This window comes from Podarcis liolepis (assembly GCF_965112155.1).
Source record: "Podarcis liolepis genome assembly, chromosome: 14".
NCBI classification, from domain to species: domain Eukaryota; kingdom Metazoa; phylum Chordata; class Lepidosauria; order Squamata; family Lacertidae; genus Podarcis; species Podarcis liolepis.
In genome coordinates this window covers 17,256,537-17,282,445 of record NC_139569.1, presented here as the reverse complement: position 1 = coordinate 17,282,445, position 25,909 = coordinate 17,256,537, and the positions used below count along the sequence as shown (strand labels likewise).

Below are 25,909 nucleotides of genomic sequence, written 5' to 3'. Positions count from 1 at the left end.
ACAACTTCCTGCGTTCCTATCTTTCCATTTTTAAAGTACACAGGACAGCACACAAAAATTGTTGTTTCTGCAAGAGCATTTCCAGAAAAACTAGTCTGAGGGAGCAAAAGGCACTGTAAAGGACATTAGATCCAACGGATTTAACCCATACTATACAGAAACTTAACTGTGAATGAAAGCTGGAGGTGGGTGGGAACCTGCTACTCCTCAGAACCATCCCTTTATTTCTTGCTATTTACCAAACAAAACCAGAAAGGCTTAAACAATTTTTATAAGGCTCTATAAAAATATAACACCATGGATTTTTTGGAACTTTTGTGAAAGGATAATTTGTACTAGACGGCACTGAAACTCAGCAAGTTTGCACATGGAAATCTAGTTCTAGTCACCCCCCCCCAGCTGTCATATTCAAACCCAAGAATGTCTTGGTCAGCAACTCAATTTACAGGTGGACTAATCTGAGAAGTGAATGAAGGGTGGGGATAAGCTACCACCACGTTCTCCAAAGTCAAGTGCCACCAATTCCTAATAACATAATTGCCACATCCTCTAATCAGTTTTCTTGCCTCCAGGGGAGAAGTAGCTGGTATCTTCAGGGTGCTGAATTTGGCTGAAGGGCCTCTAGTTGCTGACCCCTTCAGAAGACCCACTATAGAAGAAAACAAACCATCAAGCTCCCTTGTAGCTATTTTTTAGGATGCAGTCACATACAATGGTCATATTGTAAGAGATGTGCAAGCAATGCCAGTAATTCACAGAAAGCAGAGAGAGATCACCTTCTTCATGTCTGACCTGTCCTTGCCCACAAACCTAACGGAAATGGTATCTGCAGATCTTTATGTCTGTTTACGGGCCTTTGTTTATTCTAGTCTCCCTTTGCAAAGGGGCCCTTTTGTCTATGTGAATTCCTTCTGTTATGGTGGTGGTTAAGGAAGTGTTTATGGGAGTAGGGGAAGCTGATTTTTTTCCTATTATGTGAGACACATTTGCCTCTTTGTATATTGTTCTTGTCAGGCTAATTAGATCTATAAATTACTTCCATCAAAAGTTAATAACTAGACCTGCGAGGGTGGAGGAGGGAAAGAGAAACTAGAACGCTGCAGTGAAGTTCGTCAAGAAATAGGGCACTGCTTTAAAGGGAAGGAGGTTTTGCAATTGCATACACAACATCTTGGGGTCAGATGTTCTGGGTTCTACTGCTGACCCCATGACAGATTTCCTGCATGGCTAGACAAGTCTCCTCACCTCAGCTTCCTCATCTCTGAAACTATGAATAACCGGATATTTAGGATACATATGAAGCGGGAAGCCGCAGTGGGATTCTTTGTGTTCATAAAGATCTTCAAGAGCAGTGGGATAATGTGCTGCAGAAAGGCAAAATACTGTTGCGCTTTAAGATTAGATGTTTTCCTACCATTTCACAGGAGATTCCTAGATAAAGGAATTTCCCAGAGGAAAAAATTATTTTCCTTCTTCACAATATCCGTGTTTATATAACTCTTCATTGAAAGCATGTGAATCCTTGTTCATGGCCTCTTGAACTAGTACCACATAGAGCCAACTCCATATGGAAAGCCACTGGTGTGAATGGCTCTTTCTGTGACTCAGGCGATTTTTAACTCTGTAAGAACAGTTCCCTAGAGAGGATCAGCTGCACTGGCATTGTTTAAATTCATGTGCAACACGAAACACCAAGACAGCCTGCACAATCAATCCACTAAGTAGAGATGGGTCCACACATCAAAAGAGGTAACTCATACAGGTGACTGCTTGTATTAATTGGACCCAGTACTGTCCATTGCTTTTAAAAACCTGCATAGCTGAGCTTAGAGTTTGAAGACCTTTCTACACATGATTGTTTGCCAATATGTATGGCACATCCTGGATATGTGAGTTTTCAATAGGGAACATCAGATTTTCTGAGTAGCCAAGGCACAGTATTTAGTATGAGTGGGGAAATGCCAGGCTTTGGAGCGCAAAGAAAATTCTGCTGACCTTGCTGCTGATTTCTTATGGTAGTTTTGTACATTTTATTGGTACTTTAAGTGGGGTTCTTATTACTGCATTTTTGTATCGCTATGATGTGGCAACTACTATGCAGTCCCACTGGAAGGAATGACAGAGTATAAAATGGAAATAAATAAATTAGAGTAATAGCTCAGTTGGTTAGAGTGTGGTGCTGATAATGCAAAGTTTGCAGGTTTGATCCCCTTATGGGACAGCTGCATATTCCTTTATTGTAGTGGGCTGGGGCAAGGTGATTTTCAGGGTCCCTTCCAATCCTACAATTCCATGATAAAGGCCACAACTGGTGCTAGCTCAGTAACAGAGGCAAAACTCAGAACACAGCTTTTAAATTTAAAAACAAGGTTTCAGTACTGAAAGAATTTGAAAACCAGTGACCAGTTCAGTATCTGCTAACGGCTCAGAGAAAGCGAAACTGGTTGAATGGATTTCCTTTGTGCATCTAGAAATGCGCAGATTCAAACTGGTTTCCAGTCTCCTTTTCCTACTCATTTATGTAACCTTGGTTCCAAAGTTTTACGTGTCCCTTGGCCTAATAGAACTAAACAGAAAATTTACATTGAGTGGTATTCAATGGTATTCAATGCCAAGTTTTACTCAGAGTACACCCATCAAAATTAATGGGCCTAACTTATTCATGCTCACTAATTTCAATGGGTCTACTTTTGATTAAAACATAGTTAAATATCACTCATTATGTTTTATAATAACAATATTTAACTACTCTAGTGCCAAAATCTGGAGATGCGCATTACTGGGCAAGATACAAAGTTCTTCTGCAACAAGTGTTTTTTCTAGAATGTCAGGTTCTAAATACATTACTCACATCTGGCATTTTATTCTGTACCTTTCTTTCAGGTTTCGTTCTGGTCATTGGGTTGGTGACCTTCTATCGTATTGGACCCTATACCAGCCTGTCCTGGTCTTGCTACCTGAACATTGGGGCTTGTCTTCTGGCCACACTGGCTGCTGCCATTCTCATATGGAACATCCTTCACCGACGGGAGGACTGCATGGCACCCAGAGTCATCGTTATCAGTCGTACCCTGACTGCTCGCTTCCGACGTGGGCTGGAGAATGACTATGTTGAGTCACCATGTTGAGAATATGTGGGTAAAAGGGGCAGACTCTTCAGAGAAGACGACATACAAAATGGACTGCTTTCTATGAAATATGCCATGTAATTTAAACATTGAAGGAAATCACTAAGTTCACTTTTCAATTAAAGAAGCCCAACATTATTACTTGGATGGGCTACATCTATATACATGTGTACATTATACACCATCTCTCCTCTCTGATGTACAGTGTAAAATATTAACAGCTTAACTATCCTGATGGAACTTCAGTCAAAAGTCAGGGATATTAAGGGTGGTGGCTTATGTACCCAAACCCAGGAAATGCATTGCAAAAAAGAGGACAAAACGGGACAGAGATTTAAATAAATGTGCGTCTGCTAATTTAAATGTACTGTTGCAAATTTAGAAACAATTACTATAATTAAATAGAAACACAATATATTTCACTATGGTGGGGAACAAGATGGTAACCTGTGTGTCTGTGCAAACTGCTGTCCAGGTGCTAACTGTTGATGGACAGCAACTTATAAAGCCTTCCCTGTTTTCTTTCCTTATGGTTCTTTAACTTTAAACCAGGCATGAAGTAGAACGCCCTTCAAATGGAGGATGACTTTAAGCAGAAGACTATAATCTGAGAAGTAGGGCACGTGGCCATTCTAGGAAGATTTGAAATGTGGCAGATCTACCCAAGATGAGTTTTGTAGGACTATGGAAAGGGGGAAAGATAACCCAATATTCCAAGCTTGAAACTTGGTTCGGAGAAAGTTATCCCACACTGAAAAACTTAGCTATGGAAAGTATCTTTTCTTGGATCCAATAACATAAAGCACATGAAAGAGGAAAGGAAAACTTGTTCCATGTTACATTTTCATCAACATCATACAATTAATAATGCTTGTGTAACACATACGTTATATTAAAGAGTCAACCATCCATAATGTTAAGTGCATCCAATCTGGTAGGAACCATTATTTGTATTTCAAAATTTACAAACCAAAAAGCTACTGACATAATAGTAGAATTTATAAAGAATGTCAGCATTTTTTTTAAGGAATGAAAGTTGAAGGTCTCAAGCTTTTAAAGCAAATGTTTCAGAAAGCTTCACATGCCATTAATCGATGATAAAGAAGTACACCCCAAAAACCCAACACCTTGTAATGTGATCCATTTATATAGTTATGTTAATAACCACAGTCCCTCTTTTCATCACCCTAAACAGTTACCCAGTTCAAATTTTACTACTGGGCATTTTCATATTTGGTGCTGATTTGAAAGATTCACTACTGGGTATGTAAGATGCCATGTCAAAAATTGAGATCAGAGGCGGATTTAAGACTGTGCAACCAGTTCCGCCACACTGGACACCAAGCCTAGGGGATGCTGCAGGGCATCACAACTATGGTGTAGTGAATTAAGAATGGAAGGCAAGAGGCAGGGAGGTGCTGAATTTTGGCCTCACACAGGGCGCCACTGAAAATTTGATAGACCAAAGTCCACCCCAGTTGAGAGACAAACTACAGACGCTATCAGGAGGCGCAGAGTAGGGTAGAGTTTGAGTTGAGTTTACTAGAGATGAAAGTTACTCCTAATTTATCTAATGGGAGTGCAAAAATATTGCCTTCCAACAAGCCTCATAATTCTGTTTGGCATAGCACTGAAATTATTGTAAAACGGCCAGGTCCAAAACACATGGAAGAAAGAAAGGTGGGAAAAGCAGGAAGTGACATGTGTGTCACATAAAACTGAAGATGCTACAATTTTGCTATAGGCATAGCCACTGAGACAGAGAGGTCAGGATGACAGAGCTGTGAACTTATATATTTGCTGTCTCTTTCTTAGAGACTTGTGTAGTATATATCTTTAAATCTGTGCTTTGATTTTTGGCGTCACCAGCTCATCTTCTCCACTCCACTCCACTCCACTCCCACCCCAATTTCATTTTCTTCACAAAGAAAATAATCAAGCTGGCTCTTGAATTTCATTACAATGCAATTTGGATGCCAAATAAGGGAGAAAGCAAAGTTTGTCACTTAAGCCGCAGCACTGCAGGACAAATTAGCACCCATAGCACACATACAGTTATTGAGGAACTATAGTAAGTGCAGAATACACACTAACCATTCTTGGGTGTCTCTAGTACTATGAAACTTCATACATAAAATTATTCAAGACAATTAAAGTTAATAGTTCTGTGGACACTTACCTGAACACACTGGGTCTTGCTGTTGAATAGGACTGTACTGTACCTATACTGTTGTATAGGATTGTACTGTAAATAATGCAAGTTGGAACCATGAAATGAAAATTGTGTGGGCACGCAACTATGTGTTGAAACAAATTGTCCTTTCCTGCTCTTAATTTCCCACCACACTCCACGGCCAGCCTCCAGAATTTAACACAGACTTGTAAGGCCATCTTCCTAAGACTGCACTGAATGATCACATAATCAAAAACTGGATTTTATTTTAAAATTTGCCTGGCTTGCTTTCTGGAAAAGCTCTGTATGCTAAAAATTAAATGTGCTCTAATTAACTACCTTTAATAAAATAAAATAAAATATTGGAATATTTAAGACATGTTATTTCTGCTAATATTGCAATAGCCATACTATAATAATGTGAAATTAAAAACAAATGGTGGCTCTGTGGCCAGTTCTACTGTTATGTTTTTGAGTCATTGTGTTTGTTGTAGAGGAATAAATAAAGTAGCCAATGTAGTTGCCCTCAAGGGGAAAAAATTCCAAGAACTGACCAAGAGGGTTTATGATCTGCTAAAGGAGCAGACAAAGCATTCCAATGACATATCTCAAACTACTTTTGAAACTTCAGAGTTTGAAAAAAAGGATAATAATTGGGGGCTGCATTACAAGAAATATAAGCCCAAAAGTTCCATGGGCATCTGGATTTACTTACACACCTCTTTGGATCCTAGCCAGCACATACACAAATCTTGTAAAAACCAAACCAAAGTTAGTGTCCCTACCTTTTGATGAGCTTGATGGATTTGAAGGCCTCATCCATATCCCCAATGGTGAGATAGAAGCTGAAGTTAAGCATAGCATCACATGTGGCCTTGTCACACTCTTCCAACCCAATGAAGTCGCGCAATGGCCTTCTGGCTACCATTTGATAGAGTGTTACCCCACTAGGCTCTGCCTCATCTTTATCAGCTTCCGGCTGGAAGGAAAACACAAGTCATATGACAAGCAGAATATCATTAGTTTTTCCCATGAAAAGAAATTCCTATATAATTTTAAAGCCTGGGACAGCAGCTAGATTCTTATCCAAAACAGTTCTTAGATTTTGAAGACAGTGAAAGCCTCATATTAGCACTATACTTATTATTTTTTACTAATCTAAAAAAAGTCTTTAAAAGGAGTGCTACATGACAAAAGGGATAAACAAATCCAAAATATTTTCACAATATTTAAGGAGTACAAATAGCAACTTGCAAACCCAACCACTTCTACTTTCTGAAGCTTTCACCCTTTGGGAAAAATTAAGAGTTGAGCTATTTGGAGCAATCTCTGGGACAAGTGACTATCGTACAACAGCAATGTGGAAGCTTTTTAAATGGTCTGCAACACAGTGACTTTGTAATATGAGAATTCTCCTACTTCCATTCATCTTTACAGCTCACAAGATGATGTAAATTGTACACTGCTTTAGAGGCCTTCGGCAGAAAAATGGCTTGTACGTATAAACAAATAATGCAGCTCATGCACTGCCAAATTTAAATAAATAGATACAAATGAACTGCAGGAGTTAATAGAAGACACAACACAACACAACACATATAGGGAAATCATATGGTGACTCCAAATGCAACAAAGTAATTGAGAATTCCAGTGGTGCACACCTTGATTTCACCAATAAGTATTCTTCTCTTTTCATCAACTGCCATTAGGTAATGTGTTTACATGGGTGAATCAGGGTATGCATCAACTAGTATCAACAAAAAGGCCCTGCCATATTAAATGTCACAAAAGATATCACAGCATCAGATATGTGGGGGGAAATAGACAGTGAATCCTGAGTTTACTGGGCCATTGCAAGCACTTGTGATTTGCAATTAAGGGAAGGCACTCGCACATAGACTTGAAGTACAGTGGTACCTCGGGTTAAGTACTTAATTCGTTCCAGGGGTCTGTTCTTAACCTGAAACTGTTCTTAACCTGAAGCACCACTTTAGCTAATGGGGCCTCCTGCTGCTGCCGCCGCGCTGCCAGAGCATGATTTCTGTTCTCATCCTGAAGCAAAGTTCTCAACCCGAGGTACTATTTCTGGGTTAGTGGAGCCTGTAACCTGAAGCGTATGTAACCTGAAGCGTATGTAACCTGAGGTACCACTGTATTTCATTTTCTCTCATGCTGCCCACCTCACTGACATCAAACCTACTTTTCTAAGTCTTCTAGGACCTTGTGCATAATTTTTAAGTGACAGGAACTGAAACAATGAAATCCGGGTGGGGGAGGCAAATTCATTAAATAAAGGCCAGCGAATGATACTTACGTAAGGTTTATAGACAGAGCCTCTCCAAAACAACAACTATTGGCCAGCAGCAATGAAAAAGAAACAGAATGATAGGAGTAGCATTTTTTTTATTAAAAAAAAGTATGTAGACAGAGTGAAGAATAAAACAGACAAAGCAGAAATAGTGACAGAAAATGCAATGAAACAGACAAGCTGCCTCTGTTACATGAGAGTATATAAACCTCAGGCATGGCAAGTATCTAAACTGGGGCTATTGAGGTCTTTCATCTGTAATCTAGATGTGCTGTTTCACCCCAGTTATGTACAAGGAATATGTTATCACAGATATTCTTGCCGAAACGGGATTTAATTTTTCTCCATTTCCAAAATGCCAAATCTCTGGGTCTTGCTCTCAATTGTAATGAAGATGGGGATCAACTGCATATCCAGTATGAGTGGTGCTCTGTGCGTCACTCAAAAATGGCAGCATGGCATTGCTCAGTGTCACATCATCATTACTTTGTCACCGTGGTTCACTAAGACTTCCAGTTCAGTGTTAAAAAGGCAAACCAAGAAGATGGGAAGCATGTTGGTGGACTATGAACAGATTATACCATATGGAATTGGACTGATCATGCTGCTTTTTTCTGCTACTTCGAGTGTCATGCTATGCACATTTGAAGAGCCCCAAATGATAGAACAGTGCAAACAAATCAAATCGCTTGTAATTTCTAGTGATTTCTTATTTGCATTGCTACTTAATTACCTCTGCTGCTGTTGGATGGAAGCTCCAAAGGATTTCATCTGCCCCCCACCTACCTACCCTAAGGTCCGGAGAGTGGACATTTATATTGTTGTTCTTCCTGGAGCCTTTATCAGTCACCCCTGAAACCAGAGAGTGGCTGGAAATTCAGACTATCCAACTGTCCAGATGGTGAAATGTCCCACTCCTTGGAGGGGGGGGTAACATCTGGTGCTACCTGACAGCAGTTGGCAGGTAGCACATTTTGAAGTGGGAGAAGCTATCATCTCCTACGGTCAACATGAAACCACAAAGGAGAAGTAGTTGGAACACCCACCACAGAAACATCAAGGACTGCAGAATTAAATTACTGTACTGTCCCTCCACAGCCTTCATTAGTTAGCACTGTCTTAACAACAACAAAAAACAGGACTTCATGTTTTATGTAACTTTGAACTGGAGGCTGAATTTGCTTGTTTTCCTATTCTCTTCCTATCTCTTTATACTTTTGTATCATGTGTACAAAACTGCAAGGCCGCATGTGTATTAGATTGTAAGTCTGCTGTAATATTTGTACAGCACCCAGGAAGACATTAGGTGCTTTATAAATAATAACAGGCAAGTCTCAGTTTACCTTAACCTGGTCCAGAGAACAAAATGTTTCCTGCATGGAGATAAGGGGGAAGCTTTCAAGGATCAACTCTTTATAAACTCTTTGACCACTTACCTTTTTGGCAAAATAGTAATGTGGCACCTCCATGCCCAAAAGAGACCGGTAGGCTGATGGCAATGGAAAGCGATCATGGAGCAAAATCCCATGCTCTTCAGTACTGAAGAAGGATACGATCAAAACATCCACCTGGAAGGGGAAATTGAACACTATTTGGGTTTTATGCAGCAATATCCTTTTTACGGTTTGTTTTTATTTTCCATTTTCACTTGGCAGAGTTCTCAGTTAAACAACAGAACACACACCTGCTACGGATGGCCAAGTTACAGGGATCCTCTCTAAACTGATCATAAAGTCACACCACAAATCAGCCTGTACTCCAGAAAGACAATAACAAAGCGTCCTGTATTTCAGGAACAAACCACCTCTTCACTCAACAGGGAAAGCCCCTGCAAACATTTATGTTGACATAAGCCAACCACTTTGCTAAAGAGGAGCTACAAAAACAAAACAGAGCTATATATTAGACTGCAGAACAGAGGAAACGGCTTAACCAAGTTAAATCATTAGTGCATCTAGCTCTGTTTATACATGGGATGAGGAACATTATTTCCCCTGAGGGCCACATTCCTTCAGGGGAATTTGCCACAGGCTGAATTTTTGCTGGTGGGAGGGGCTGCAGCTGGCAGTGGGTGGGGCTATAGCCCAAAGTGGGCAAGGCTATTCACAGGCATCTGTAATCACTCAGAGATAATGGAATTCTACACATGCACAGAGGTTATCCCCCTTTTAGACACTCTGCAGGTAAAGAGAAGGTGAAAAATACCTGAATCCTGGAAGTGAGAGGAGCCTCCTGGCTGAACCCTTCCTTATTATCAAACCCTGACAGTCATTTACGCTAAACAACATGTGAACTGCTACTGTCCCAAGATTTCATACAGTCAGCCTTTTTTATTTTAAGTTTCAAGACCTTCAAGAAGGATTCCTCATGGCAACCAACTGAAGCATTCTAGCTAAACCCCTGAGCACAGAGTTAACATCAACAACCAATCCCTACAGTGCAACAACCCAGAGGAGAATAGGAGAAAGACATACTGGGTTTTCTTCTGATTGCTGATTCTTGTCCAGGGACTGCTGACTTGGGTTCCGATCTGTTTCACACACAAAAAGCCTTGGTTCGCTTTGATCCCAAAAGTGACTAGTAGGAATACGATCACTCAGCTCTGGATATTCAGAGGTGTTTCTCCTACATGGACAACGCAAGTATAAATCCAGAACACAACTACTTGTAAAACACATTCATAATTAGTAATCAAAATATAGGGTGATTTTTTTTGGGGGGGTGAGGTGCGGGGACAAACAAGCAAGAACCAGACGACTGTATATGCTGGATTTGAAACTGTAACAGAATCAGATAGTGAGCTCCAGCTAATGCTACATGTGATAGATGTCATCAAAGACATATTACTTACCCCTTGAGGCTATTACTGACAACTCAGTTAGTTTTATTAAGGTAGAATGTACAGCAAATTTGCAATCTAACAAAAGAACCAGGACACAGAAAGAACTCTTCTCTCCGTCAAATCCCACCCAGCATGTATCATGTACACAGCATCTTGGGCTCCATTGAGAAAATGATGCTGAATATTAGTTAAACAGGAGATCCAGTTTTACAGTGACCCCTGGTGGACTGTTTAAATGTTTATAAACTACATTTCCATTTAAAACCATAATCAAAAGCAGCACTGAAAGCAATTCTAAAATCATAGTGATTGATATAAGAGAAAATAAAAACTAAAATTATAGATAAAGCCAACTATCAGCAACAAAACAAGTGCCAATAAGAACCTGACTAGCTGAAGATTTCTGGGCAGTTTTTTTAAAGAACAGAGTAATGCAGAAACAGGACATAATGATCTTATAGGTGAACATATGTGAAAGTGAAACTGATTCATCCATCCCTACATGGCACGAATATCAAACACTATAGATTGTTGTTCATAGCAGCTTATTCTTGTGTGAGGCAGCTTTAAGTTCCCTCCGCTGGGTGAGTATAGCAGCAGTGCTATAATGCAAAACAATAAGCCAAATAAGGCAGACTCCAAATCCAGCTAAATAATTAGGAATTTTGGTGGTTCTAGCTGATGATACTTACGTAAGGTTTATAGACAGATCCTCTCCCAAACAACAACTACTGGCCAGCAGAAATGAAAACAAACAAACAAATGGAATGAAAGCAGTAAAAAAAAAATTAGGGAGGGAGGGAACCAGTGCACACATTAATACAGGTAAAGTAGAAATAATGACAGAAAATGCAGCATGTCTTGCATGAATGGTACTATGTACACCACCCTAAAAGAATGGCAGCATGGCATTCTTCCTTGCCACATCATTGCTACTTTATCATGGTGCTTCCCGGAGTCTTCCAGTTTAGTAATGTGGTGCCAAGCCAAGAGGAAGGGAAGCATGCCAGTGGACTGGGAACAGAATATAATGCACAGAGCTGGGCTGGTACTGCTGCTTTTTCTTAGAAATATTAAGTCCCCCTTTGTGGCAGTCACCCCTGCCATTGGGAAGAGGGAACTGCTACAGTTACCTCTATAAGGTGATGCTTCACCCTTAGCAACCAAAACAATGGGTACCATGGGAAGAAGACATGGAGCTTAGCATTAATTGATAAACTGAACTGATTATGCCCAGCTGCATAACAGTAAATAGTGTGAGGCATTTCAAAAGACTAGGACCCTTTATCTCTTTTGTGGGGGGAAAATATTAGTGCTGTTCTGTGAACTCTTGCACAAGAGCTAGCAGACTTCTCACAGAGCGCACACACACACTATAGTGTATCAAAGAGTAAATAAGAAATGTACAGGCTGTACTGTGTAACTTCTAAGTGGTCTATAAAGCAGTCTTCAGGTGAGCTTGTGCAAATAATTAATGTTTTTTCCACTCTCATTAATTAATTCACATCAATAATCTCTCCCTCCACCTCAGGCTTAAAAAGCATTCTCACCCTTCAGCCTCCTGTCCAATGGAGATCATCTCCCTGGCATCCTTCTGTTGCCCAGCTTGGAAATCAAACAGAGTGACTGTGTCCATTTCAATGTCATAGAAACAGATCTTGGAGTCAAGACTCCCATCAGCCTACAGAAGTATAAATAAGAGAAGTTGAACAGGAAAAGACAGCCTAATTGTCTCATTCTAGTCACTATGGTTCATAAAACTGAAGATTAATAAAAAACAATCTGGGATGGAAGAAACTGAGCAAGAAGAAAGAAATTTACAAAGCAGTCAAGATGGTTCTCTAGGTGTTCTCAAACTTGGTCAAGTAGTTCCTCAGATCACATCGATTCTTGAATTACCATTGTTTTAAGGTGCATAACGCACAAAATTATTTGATTTGATTTACCGATTATAATATATGCTTCTAATATGTGTGTGTGCATATCTATCTACCTACCTAGACAGTGGAGTTTATTTGAAAAGTCAAACCCATCTTAACACTAGCTTTTGGTTTCTGCCTGTACCTCCAGCATCTACAGAACTAGCAGAGTTGAAGAAATAATCCAAAGAAACATTGTACTTTGCAATCCAGAATGGCATGGCATGGGAGAAATCTATTCTATAACATTCTGGACTCCATGTAGAAGTTTGCACTAAAATCACACTAGTGTAAAGTATGGAACCTGTAGCTGTTTGTCCTGCAGTGTGATACTGGCAATCTAGTACAGATGGCTGCATTTTGGTAAAGTTGGTTCAGATGTGGTGCCAAGCCATGGCTGAGTGTTATGTGAATGAACTTTTGTGTTTGCCTGCTCCCTCAATCCCTTGCGTGTTCCATTTCTCCTGGTTTAGTGTTAGTCCTGGTTTGCAGGCAAATCATGGTTTCCCAATAAATCAGCTGAGAAATCAGAACACGAATGCACATAGGTAGTTCACAGAGCATCAAGCTATGGCTTGAACGCAGTCTGTAATAAACTGATCACAGATTTGTCCCAACAAGAGATTCATCGTTGGCCTAGTCATTCCATGACCCATTCGGGTTTTAGACATGGGCAAGGGACAATCCAGACTCACCTTGTTGATGAGGATGCTAACTTTGTTGCCACTTGCGTTACACTTTACAGATGCAATCCCACTAGCGCCTGGAACCAGATCACCCAGGGCCTTGCTACTCGAGTGTGCTTTTGCCTCCCTGTGGGGGAGATGAGGCAGTTAGGGCAGTCTGCTCAACAAGAGCAAGCTCTTCACTAAAATTATGGGAATATGTGCATCATAATAAAATCCTCCTAGTAATCCAATTTGGTCTTAAGATAGCTGCCTTTTTGGTAACCACAAGAGTCATTTCTGGCTCATTTGTGAGTCATTTCATATATTAATTTCTCACACGACCCTCGCTTCTTTGTAAGAAGCCAGCATGTATCCTCATGTGCGATGACTTTTTTTTGCTCTGCACACGCAGAACAAAGTTCACTGAGGCTAACTGCAGGTTCCCATTGTGCCAATACTTGGCAAAACATATAATGTGCATTTATGAGAAGCATTGGCATACATCCCATTCTCCTACAAAGCAATGATATCCACATGGTAAGTAATCTTTGAGGAGCAATCCACAGTGAGGAAGAAAATGGCTCATTATGTTATTAGTCAATATCATACCAGATGGAATTACAAGTTCTTTCCTTCCCACACAAACTCTGCATGCCTGCTCTATGCTAGCAAGCGCAACCATGTCAATTTCTGTACTACAAGTATAAAAGAGATATCACAGAACACACTAAAAAGTATGTGACACAACCAGTACTGTGCCTGACATACCTTAGAAGTTTCAAAAAATCAGCATTTACCAAAGTTCTACATGCTGAATCATGAAATTATACTTGAGCCATATTTTAATACAAACAGAATGATCTATGATCATGATAATGTCTGAAGCCTCTTGCAAATTCTGAGTCACTACAGGTCATCTCTGCTACACAATTGTAATTCTTAAGAAATTCAGTTTTTATTCATTACATAAATCTATAAAACAGCAAAAATGTACCCCTCATATTTTAATGTCAAGAATAATGTTTCAATGAACCTTAAATTTAAAAAGGAACCAAAAGATATATAATCAAGTTCCATTAATTGTTTGTTTGTACCTGCGAGAAAGATCAAAGATTTTAAAGTGAGCCAGGTCTGTTCCCACAGTCAAGAAATTTCCACAGACACTCAGGAGGCATGGATTCCCTTCAGATTCAGAGAACACCAGCAGCTGCTTTACAGTACCCTAGCAGAGAAAAAGAGCAGCAACTTTAAAACCATCACTTTCCTTTCATTGATATATTACCACAAAAGACCATTTTGACTCATTACCAAGTAGACCCACAGCGCCATATCTAACAAAGACATCAAAATGTTTGAAAAGAAAAAAGTTACCCTCCACAACTGTCCAGTTCTACCAATCTGAAACTTTAACAGCACATATTAACTGTAGGATCTATCTATCTATCTATCTATCTATCTATCTATCTATCTATTTGGGGCCCCAGTTTCCAAAATAGATGTCTGAATGTTATGTGTCATCAGCACACACACTCGCAGGAAAGAAACAACAAATTATGAAGTATTCCACTGTCCCAGCATGGGAGTCTGGCACTTAACTTCTTCTGCTACAGTAGGGATGGGGAAGCGGACGCCTTTCAGATGTCACTGAACTACAACTCCCTTACATTTTATTTATTCGAGTTATATCCTGCCCTTCCTCCTGATGGAGCCCTGACCACTAGCCATGCCAGTTGTGACTGATGGGAATTGGAGTCCAAGAAAATTTGGAGGTTTCTTACCTCAGTTTTACAGGGAACCATAGCACACAAATGAAATGAAATGGGGGTGGGGGGAAGAGACTGGAAAAATTTGTTAGTTCTTCCCCTCAAGGTATTTCCTCCAATTGAGGAAAAATGTTGGATAGGGCAGAGATCAAGGGGAAAGGCCATTTTTAATTAATTTTTGTGGTCCTCTGTGTCTCTACACAGGATTAGGCTGCCAAGTGCGCCTTTCTGATTTAATCATCGCCACTTTTATGTAAGCAGGTTTGGCAGGAAGGATAAACAATGACATTACTGTTAACTGGTCTGATTGTATTGGTAAGACTGCCTTTGGTTCTGCTACCAAATGTCACCCCGCCACCCTTCTTCGTGAGGCAGCCGCCTGCAATCATCCTCACATAAAAATTGGCTTGCTTACCTGCCAGGTGCGAACTTGAACACGATTTGGCTCAACTGTGTAAAGATTTTCTTCATGCATAGCCAGCACAGGGGAATCACAAGGGAAAGAACCTGGAACCACATAAGAGAGAACTTCTCCATTACAATCACAACCTATTGAAAGAAACTGGAGTTCCATCCAGATGGTCCATAAAATATGTGTAATTTCCAATTAATCATCATCACATTCTTCCATCGATCAGTGTAGCACTCAGAAAATGATCACTACTTTTCTCCTACCTTGTCTTTTATGGATTAATTCCATCCAAGATCAAATGTAAAAATGTAAATGAGGCTATATTTTTAAGTACAGCAAACTGCACTACAGAAAGTCTTTCCAGATACAGTGGTGCCCCGCAAGACGAATGCCTCGCAAGACGGAAAACTCGCTAGACGAAAGAGTTTTCCGTTTTGGAGGTGCTTCGCAAAACAAATTTCCTATGGGCTTGCTTCGCAAGACAACAATGCCTTGCGAGTTCCTGCGGGTTCCCCCCCTTTTTCTAAGCCGCTAAGCCGCTTATCAGCTGATCCGATCAGCAGATAAGCCGCTAAAAGCCGCTAATAGCGCTAATCCGCTAATCCGTCAATGGGCTTGCTTCGCAAGATGAAAAAACCGCTAGACGAAGAGAATCACAGAATGGATTCTTTTCATCTTGCAAGGCACCACTGTACTTCCTCGGCACCATATTGAATAAGGCTCCTAAGGTAGCATGGGCAGGAAAGAATATTGGATCTTACTGCACCTACTTGACTTCAATACTATTCAGAGTTTATAAAACATACAATGCCTGCTTTTTAACCGGATCCAATAAAAAGAGCACCAGGGACGCAGCCTCCTGAACATAGTGAATTCACGTGCTCAGTCTTTGGTAATTATATTCTGCATACTTTTATGACTCTGCTGCCTCCCTGGGCCACCATTTATATTGTGCAAACTGGTAATATAGAATATAGATAAGAAGACTGTATATGGAGGGGTACTGAGTCTGGATGTGGGAAATCTCCACTCATCACTAAGTAGTCTTGGGAAAAGCACTACCTTCCAGCACAGCCTATATCACAAGGCAAAAAAAAAAAACCAACAAGCACCATAGAGAAAGAATGGATTATAAATATTAAATACATACATACATACTTTGGCTGTATAAACATCCTCAGGGTACTTTGCATCCAACATCCACACTCACAAGTTACTCTGAAGTCCCTTCATCTTACCTGAATTTCGTGCAGTGGCAGCTGAGAGTTCGAAGATAGCAACTTGCTTTCCATTCCAGAATGCTACAGCATCCTAAGGTTTGCCATATAATTTTTTAAAAAATGCATCTTAAAACTTGTGCTTTGCAAACAGAAAATACATAAAACCAGTTTTTGCTGAATGCTACCACCCTTTACTATTAGCAACCGAGGACTAATTTATCAATAAATTGCAGTGCTATGGCAATTAATTTGTTGGAATGACAGGGCTATTTTCTATTACATATATTTTGTTCCATAAGCAATAGAAATTCAGGAGATGACTCTATGGGGAATTAAAACCAGAATTTTTTTAAAAAAGAATGTCTTCATGGAATATTCTTATACTATTATGAGAGAGAGATTATGGGGGGGGGGAGTTTTATACCAGATCAATCTGACAGTAAATATGTAAAATGAATACAAATGAGCTTCTTCAGACTAAGAAGGAAGAAAGCAGTGAAGGTGTTCTGCATCTTGTTGCTAGGAAAGGATGTCACACCCATACAGACAAGGCTTTGCTCTGAACTGCTAGACTTGTTTAGATGTCATGCAACAGCATCAAATATTCAAATCCACTCCCCTCTGCACCCATGTAAATATTTATGTTAACATCAGGGGGCTAGGAAAGCCCTATGGTAATTTTCCTCCCTACAGGCAACAGCAGAAGGAGGTTGGGATTTGGAGGGTGGAAAAGCCTTGCTATAGCAGTTGACTGTCATATGCTCCTTCTCTCTTGAGGAAAACCTTGCAATTTTGTTTTTGCACAAAAGGTGATAACAGAGTGCTGTCTGAACCTATATGAACTTGCCAAACAGCTGAGATTATAATTAGAGTCCCTCCTCCAGGTATCCTTGCTTACAGAATTATCAGAGTAGCTACCAAAGAGAGGGCCTTAGATAGATAGATAGATAATACTTTATTCGGCTATAAGCCCACCAGGTAAAACCAATCAGTAAATAAAATAGCATTTTACATTCTAAAATATCAACTAAAATATTTCAACGCATAATCTCCTTCACATTACATACAGTCTCTAGATGTACCATATTGTGGCCTTGAATATAAAGATGGTGGATAGAGTTTACTAGATTTTAAAAGTCATGCAGCATTCCATGAAGTCTTTTATATGAAAGAACAGAATTCAGGAATCTTGCAGCCTGTAATGTTCTATAAGAGTCAATGTCCTGGAGTAGATAGGCTAGATGTAATTCAGGTGGTTTAGCAACAGTTTCCAAAATGATTGAACTCAGAATCCTTGATCGGGGAACAATATATAAAGGACAATTAAACAAGATATGATAAAGGGATTCTATTGATTTGTTGTCACATGCGCATGAAACAGAGGTTTTACCGTTAGAAAATCTATTGTTCAGCACATTTGAGGGGAACACATTCGTAAAATGTATAGATGGGAACTCGAGGGGAAGCCAATTGATCAAGAAAAGAGAGGGCCTTTCCTGGGCTTCTAACCCAACTGTGGGAACCTCAAGGAAGGTCTGCCTGAAACATTTGTAGTTATCTTTTAGGTCTGTCCTGTCTACTCTAAGTTTTGGTAGTTAACTCTGGTGGCTTCATCTCACGTATTGTGTTTTTGTTTAGTTGTACTTGCCTGCACAGTATGTGCTTTACTGGCTGCTGTATCCATTATCACTGCTGCTCTGCATCCAATTTTTTAAAATAAACAAACAACATATTTTCCACCCCCCACCCCCACAAAGAACCCCAACCTGACAAGAAAATCTATTGGCAGTGATGCAAGTTACCTTAGTGCAACACACTCCACTGACGTGCATGTCGATGCGAAGGTTGTCAGTCATTCCTGTGCTGAAGGAGGTAATGTTGAATAGGTTTGGTGAAATTTGCACCACTGCCACTTGCTGGTGAAAGTGTGACAACATTGCCTGTTCATTAAGGATTGCTACAGAGCTGCCTGTGTTTACAGCCAACAAATTTTTTTTGGATCCCCACTAGAAACAATATGAAGAAAGAGAGATTAAGTACAAGTAACTCATTTTAAATTAGAAAATTAACACAATGCATTTGAACTACAGCATTAGATTCTTTAAAAAGCATGAGCAAAAAGCGAATACCACTTACATTATTTCTTTTTTAAAATGTTAACTCAGTGAAGTTCAAAATTCTATAGCAGTTTTCATGCTTGTGGATTTGGAATGGAATGGGAATTGGCTTCTGGGCCAGCCCCAGGAGACCTAACCAACTGGAAGCACTGATACAAGAGGAGCCTGTGCTGCCACTACTCCCCTGGCCCACCCAAGGATGTCACATGGCCCTTCTTTGACTTAGGGGATTCCTGAGTGAAGTCCTAGCACAATTACAGTCCCGTCTGCTTCATGAGAGTCAATGAGTGCTAAAGCAGGTTGGACCCCTTTAAATCAAGAGGCTCCTCTCAACAAAAGCAGAGCTAGCTATTGAGATAGAGCTGTAGTTCCTAATTAAAGCTTGGTCTGAGAATGACTGCTGCTGAAGCAACATCTGTACCCATGGATTCATTTTTTAAAAAGTTTGATCTTTTATCATGTTTTTAATATTCTGTTGGGAGCTGCCCAGAGTGGCTGGGGAAACCCAGCCAGGTGGACGGGGTATAAATAATAAACAAACAAATTATAATTGTTGTTGTTGTTGTTGTTATTACCCCCACCCCATCTCTGTGCAAGTTAGCACTCAAAATAGAACATTTGGTTCCACTTATTCCAAACAATGGGAAACTCATGGCTCTTTAGACATCCTACTCACATCAGTGCCAGACAGCATAGTCAATGTTCAGTAATGATGGGAGTTGTAGTTCAGCAACATCTGAGAGACACAGGTTCCACACCTACTGCTCTAGAGTCTAGTAGTGTGAAGAAGAGAGGCTCTCTTTTACAGCTCATACTCAAGGCAGCACCACTGGGCAAGACTTGTTAATACTGTAACTTCTGATATGACAGAGTGTATAGAAATTTTGAAAGCAATTCCCAAATTGTTTTAAATTTACCTCTGAATGATGTGACTTCTATAGCTTACAAAACTCCTCTTATGTGGAAGGATATATCCAATGGAATTTTGATGAAAAACTAGTTGTCAGCTCATGAAATCTTATCAGATACAAAAATTTGTCATAGTTTCTGTCCTCTGTGAAATAATTTTTAAAGACAGTTGGGGAGGACTAGGAAATGTACAGATGTTTCCTTTTGCAAGTGATTCAGGAACCATGAGTCAAGTGAAACCAATGTGCCAAATAGGTCAGGAGGGGAAACCAGCAAGATTCATAAAAGTTACAGAATTCAGAGGCACACATCTGCCAAACGAGAGTCCAGCCCTACTCTACTATAATTGGACATGCAATCATATATATGCATACCTACTTAAAATAGGGGTTGGGAGAGAAGAGCAAGGAGGAAGGATGGCAGCAGCCTGTTTCAGGCAGTTTAATCTGTGCACCAAACCTGCTTACTGTTGAACGCATCCTCCATGGTACACACTATTACACCTAAATAAACAAAAAAGTAGAAAGGAATATATTCACTGCTTTACCTGTATTTGAACTATATTGTCCTCAAGCTCAGTAGGTGCTTGAAGCTTCCAGCTGTCCTTTGCTTCCTGTGAGCAAGTGCTTTGGGCAGGGGATGCCACTTTCCTCCACATAGCTATCTTCCCTCTGTCGGTGCCAGCTGATAGGAGACCTGCAAAATATACCACACTCTTCTGATCAGGTCAACACCATCATCATTTATATTGGACTATATAAAACCCAACAATCTATCATGCTCTAGTCTAAGCAATCAAGTCTGTATAACACAACTTGCGTTTGGGAAGGGATGGGAACCCTGTGGCTCTCAAGAGGTTGTTGGATTATGACTCCCATCATCCTGTTCATGCTGTCTGACACTGATGGGAGTTGTGAGTTCCAACAACACCTGGGGGGGGGCACAAGTTCCCCACCGCCATGTAAACCTTTGCCTAGTGTATGCACTGTAAGAAGAATCCCCAAGAAAAGTAATCAGCTTTTCTCTACAGATGTGGCAATGGCAGGGAAGCTAGCAACGAGTTGTAAAAATGAAAGGTGCATATAGAGGAGCTAGACAAGGACAACAGGGTAATAAAGTCTTAGAGTGAGATGTGGGGTGATGAAAAGAGGAAAGGATTGAGGGAGATATAGGGAGGAGGTAGAGCTTGGGGGGAAAGGGTTGGAGAAATAGAGAAACAAAGGATTTCAGTTTTAACATTGAAGGAGACAAGAGTGGCAGCCACACATAATACTAAGCTAGCCAAATTTAATTTAGTAAGTCACACACTGTACAAATAACTTGAATCTGCATCCAGGACTAAGAACACTCCATAGCCCGTAAAACTTGAATGTTTGGCACACAGCACAAATGCTGCCTCCAACAGTGGCTTGGGATATTAGGGGGAAATTGATCAGTGAAGTGTATTAAAAGTATCTGTACCTCCTACTGCCTTTCAGTTCTCCCCACTGCTCAGCACCTATCTCTGGCTTCTTTGCCAGCCTGGCCATATATTTCTTCCAGATTCTGAACAGCATTCAGTGTCCAAACGGCACAAAATAAAGTTTAACGGTAGCAGTAATGTATTGCTGCACTGTCACCTGCACCGAGCCTTCAGGGAATAATCTATGTGTGAAGGCACATGTCCTACCTAATACCTGTTAAAATTCCTCTGTTTTACAATTTATATGTTTATTTTCCAAGCTCCTTCATTCTGTTAGGGATTATTAATCCAGTAGCACAGTTCTCCAGTCACATTTATACTATATATAAGCAAGTTACATTTAAATTTCATAGCAATTTCAATAGATAACTCTCAGCCAAGCAGAGTGTAATTGAATGAATGCCATGGGACTGCAAATTTGAATAATTGGGTCATCAGAAGTCAACAAAAGTTCTTCCTCACCTTTAGCATTGCAAAAGGAAACACAGTTGAGGCACTCTCCTATCTCAAACCCAAGCTGCTCATCCAGATCCAGTACATAGTTCTCACCTTTCTCCAAGTCCCAGAACCTACAGAGAAAGTACAGAGGAGGGTAGATAAGAAGTCACCTTGTCAACAAGCTGGCCACAGGCACAGATCCTGCCCTCAGCTTTTCTCCTCCACATTTGCCTTTTTGGTGTAGCTTCTGCTCTTTTGTAGCAACCTTTACACACAATGAAGTCCTCCTTGTCTCACTTAGCACTGCTCCAGGGAGGTAACAGCTAAGTAACACACTATAATGGCATACTGTGCCTTATCCTGGATTGCTATGCCTTATCCTGGGGCTCTCCACATTTGGGGGGGGTACTGCAATTCTCACCATCCCTATCCATTGCCATGGCGTGTCAGAGACCAGGCTGAGGAGTACAACTCTGATGAGGAATGGTCGGAGCCTACCCCTACCCCTGCTCATGGCCAGGATCCTGAAACTCCACAGGAGCGGTGGAGGAGTGTTGATTTGGAACAGTGGTTTGCTGAGGGTCACAGTTCGGAAGATAATAGTTGGGCAGAACAGTAATAAGAAGAAAGGGAAGAGAGTGAGATAGCAGGCTCTCTCTCACTGGAAGATGTACATCCTCTCAGTCCCAAGGCTAGGAGATTAGATAAGGTGGCTTCGCAAAAGGCTCAATGGCTGAGAGGACGGAAGTGACTAGAGGGAAGTGGGAGGAACCTTAATTAGGAGCACCTGCGCTCTGAGAATAGTGGCTTGTTCTTTTGCTGCATTCATTAAGCATTTCTCTTACTGGTAAGAGACTGCTTTCTCTTTGTACTGCTTATCTACGGGCCAAGGGGGGAGGAAGCCAAGCTCCCAAAGCCTGACATGGTGACTGGAGCTGATGGGAATTGAAATCCAACATCTGGAGTGCACCAGGTTGGGAAGTCTGCTATAATCCTTTTAACAACAACACTACACAGCATTTTCATAGCACATTCCAAATGTTTGAAGGCCTTCACATACATTCTCCCAGTAACCCTTATGACAAATTCACAAGCTAGAACAGCATTATTATTCACATATTTGGGGGCAGAGGTTGAAGCTAAGAGGCTTTCCTAAAGCCATCTAGCAAGTGTGTGGCATAGGCAAGATTTGCTGAGTCAGCAGCTCACATTCTTATTGGCCCTCAATATGGTGGCCCTTTAAAATGGGGGCAAATGGTTCACAATCAGCCTAAAGACACTGGTCAATGAAATTTATCTGAAAAATGACATAGTATCTAAACAGCAACACAGCCCACAACCTGGTACTAAGCCAAGCCCCCTCCCCCCCCCCTTGCCAGTTTTCTTACCTAAGAACTGTTTCACCTGTTGCTGCTATAAGAAGGCTACGGTCAATCAAAATGATATCAGCAGAATGATCCATTCTTCCACTCAGCTTCACCTGATAATAAGTTATGCAAGGAGACAGTATTGAAAACACAAGGTAATCTCTTTGTATTACTTGGCAGCAATAGGCTTGGGGTGGAATCATGGCAAATAATGAGGCTACTTCTCAGATAGCTCATGTTTTTAAGGCTTGAATGTATGTTTTTAGGATCAATGTCCATTTGCTTACAACTGGATGTTTTTAGTTGTCAGATAATTGTACAACAAAGAATCTTATAGTGCTGTAAAAACTAACAGATTTATTATAGGATGCATCTGACAAAGTAGACTCTGGTTGACAAAAACGTATCTTTAGTCCTCATGGAACCACAAGACTTTGTTTTTCCTGTGACAGATTAAGACAGCTATTATCTTCATAACAATCCTTCCTATGAAAGTCAGCAATTGCTGTCATTTCACAACTAAGGGTATAAGGCTGAGAAAAACCCTACCCAAATCATACATAGAGCTTCCTTGTAAGCAGATGATTCCTCACTTGCTTCACTGTCAGGGACAGTTCTACACTTGCAGAAGCAAGTGGGGACATCCTCCTGTTGCTCCAATTTAGGGTAAGTGTTTCGTTGACAGCTACACACTGAACGTTTTATGCTGTCTTAATATGGAGTTGGACCATTGGTCCCAATTAGGCCAATGTCTTCTCTGACTGGTAGCAGCTAAGTCCAACAGGGGTCCTTCCCAGCCCTGCTACCTCACCAAGGAGCATTCTTCATGTAAAACATACACCGTACTACTAAGTGTTCTTTCTTAAAGTTCATGGCCAGCTGAAATACATGGCTCCAACCTAGTGCAGTGTAGCTCAGCGGACTCACTGTTTTAAGCAAGAATGTTCAAAAAGAGAGAACACTTCAAATGCTCAACTAGCATCTGGAATCCTGATTTCCACAATGTACAATAAGTTGCCTTCAAGATTCTTTTGTGCAGCCTGCAGACTAGTCAGAAAACCAAAGAATCAATTTTCTCATTTAAATGATGTTATCATACAGCCCACGGTGCCTACCTTCAAGACCTCCTCTGCTTCTCCTTCAAGAGAAATTTTGTGAAGAGATAAGAGGAGAGTCTCCGTTATTACTACCAATATATCTTTTTCCATGAAAAGCAGCTTTTGGACTGAACTCTCTGTGGTCAATGCCTGGCTTGTTTTCCCCCTCTCGTTCACATAATGCACAGTTCCTGCAATGAATCAAGGTTGTTTCATTCTTGTACATTATAATATTACTACAGCTTAAATAAAAAGTAATACAGGATCAAGCTTATTTTGCTCAGTATCCATATTGCCACAGACTTATAATACAGTACTGTATTACAAAACAGGCTTCTCCCTTGGTTTTAGTATAGCCAGGTCATTTCAAGAGAACACTAAGTAAGTCCTAACAGATATTGACTACTGCAAGTTCTTGAAATGCACCACACCAATTTACCAGAATGGAGGCTGGGGGGGGGGGGGGACAACAACAGTACAATAGGAATTGCTTTTCTGTGCTGGTCAAGATCCAAAGCTCTTAAAGCAGGCTGGCACTGCTTTAGCATTAATGCCACCTGCCTTTTTCCTACCTGTATAATCTACTTTGCTATGCTTCCAAGCAAAAGAAAAGTAGAAAAGGTACCCAATAATGCCTACTGTTTGGGAAAGTGTGAACCATTATTATGTTCTTGTCAAACATTGTTATAAGGCACTTGTCAAAGGTTGGTTCATGCATTACACAAAGGGAAATCAGAATTTATTATCAAGTGAACAACAGGGAGCTATAACCATTCACATCTTCCTGTAAGATACACATATCTACAAAAACATTTCTATCCACAGCTTACTACAATTTTATTTTATTTTATTTATTTTAAAAATGTACAGCTAAGGAATTTTAAGGACATATCTAAAATGTATTACAGTGGTACCCCGCAAGACGAATGCCTCACGAGACGAAAAACTCGCAAAACGAAAGGTTTCTTCGTTTTCGAGTTGCCTCGCAAGACGAATTTCCCTATGGGCTTGCTTCGCAAAACGAAGCTTGCCCCGGGGACAGCGGGTCTTCTCTTTTGAAGCAAGGGGCTGCGGGGAGATAGCGATCTCCCTGCAGCCCCTTGCTGCAAAAGATGTCTGGGGGAAGCGGGGAAGAAGCGCTTCGCTTCCCGCTGCCCCCGGACCTCTTCTGAAGCAAGGGGCTGCAGGGAGATAGCGATCTCCCTGCAGCCCCTTGCTGCAAAAGACGTCCGGGGGAAGCGGGGAAGAAGCGCTTCACTTCCCGCTGCCCCCGGACCTCTTCTGAAGCAAGGGGCTGCAGGGAGATAGCGATCTCCCTGCAGCCCCTTGCTGCAAAAGACGTCCGGGGGAAGCGGGAAAGAAGCGCTTCGCTTCCCGCTGCCCCCGGACCTCTTTTGAAGCAAGGGGCTGGGGGGAGATAGCGATCTCCCTGCAGCCCCTTGCTGCAAAAGACGTCCGGGGGAAGCGGGGAAGAAGCGCTTTGCTTCCCGCTGCCCCCGGACCTCTTCTGAAGCAAGGGGCTGGGGGGAGATAGCGATCTCCCTGCAGCCCCTTGCTGCAAAAGACGTCTGGGGGAAGCGGGGAAGAAGCGCTTCGCTTCCCGCTGCCCCCGGACCTCTTTTGAAGCAAGGGGCTGGGGGGAGATAGCGATCTCCCTGCAGCCCCTTGCTGCAAAAGACGTCCGGGGGAAGCGGGGAAGAAGCGCTTCGCTTCCCGCTGCCCCCGGACCTTTTCTGAAGCAAGGGGCTGCGGGGAGATCGCTTCTCCCGGTGCTCCGAAGCCGGGCGGGGGGCAGGGGACACCTCCCGCCGCCGCGGGGAAACCTTTTGAAGGCAGGCGGGGGGGGGAGCAAAGACTTTCGCCCCCCGCCCGCCTTCAGAAGAGGTCCAGGACCTCTTCTGAAGGCGGGCGGGGGGCAAAAGTCTTTGTCCCCCCTGCCTGCCTTCCCAGGGGCTTTTAAATCGCCCCGGACAGCGGAGAAGTCCTCCGCTGTCCGGGGCGATTTTAAAATGCCGCCTGCCAGCATTTTAAGATCGCCCGGACAGCGGAGAAGTCCTCCGCTGTCCCAGGGTTTTTTAAAATGCTG

The 25,909-nt window shown here is 41.4% G+C and overlaps 2 protein-coding genes across 3 annotated transcripts in view; one reads left to right on the top strand and one right to left on the bottom strand.

The window, feature by feature from the left end:
* TMEM204 (transmembrane protein 204) overlaps positions 1-5,751 on the top strand; it is a 32,352-nt gene extending 26,601 nt beyond the window's left edge. Inside the window, exons 3-4 of one of the 2 annotated variants that reach the window (XR_014518928.1) lie at positions 2,884-5,199; positions 5,338-5,751. Coding sequence is in view for 1 of the 2 variants with exons in the window: in XM_083474564.1 (XP_083330690.1) it covers positions 2,884-3,128 (245 nt within the window). In the remaining variant the exon portion in view is untranslated. Of the gene's footprint in view, positions 1-2,883 lie in introns of both variants that reach the window. The other variant, XM_083474564.1, reaches the window with a different exon arrangement.
* The window catches only part of IFT140 (intraflagellar transport 140), an 82,165-nt gene that overhangs the window by 45,841 nt on the left and 10,415 nt on the right, over positions 1-25,909 (bottom strand). The window contains exons 6-18 of the mRNA XM_083474152.1: positions 23,842-24,014; positions 22,748-22,839; positions 21,384-21,490; positions 20,007-20,155; positions 18,236-18,439; positions 16,452-16,524; positions 15,217-15,308; positions 14,133-14,260; positions 13,066-13,183; positions 12,002-12,132; positions 10,084-10,234; positions 9,046-9,177; positions 6,087-6,280 (exon numbers count right to left, since the gene is read on the bottom strand). Of these exons, the coding sequence (XP_083330278.1) occupies positions 6,087-6,280; positions 9,046-9,177; positions 10,084-10,234; positions 12,002-12,132; positions 13,066-13,183; positions 14,133-14,260; positions 15,217-15,308; positions 16,452-16,524; positions 18,236-18,439; positions 20,007-20,155; positions 21,384-21,490; positions 22,748-22,839; positions 23,842-24,014 (1,744 nt within the window). The remainder of the gene's footprint in view (positions 1-6,086; positions 6,281-9,045; positions 9,178-10,083; positions 10,235-12,001; positions 12,133-13,065; positions 13,184-14,132; positions 14,261-15,216; positions 15,309-16,451; positions 16,525-18,235; positions 18,440-20,006; positions 20,156-21,383; positions 21,491-22,747; positions 22,840-23,841; positions 24,015-25,909) is intronic.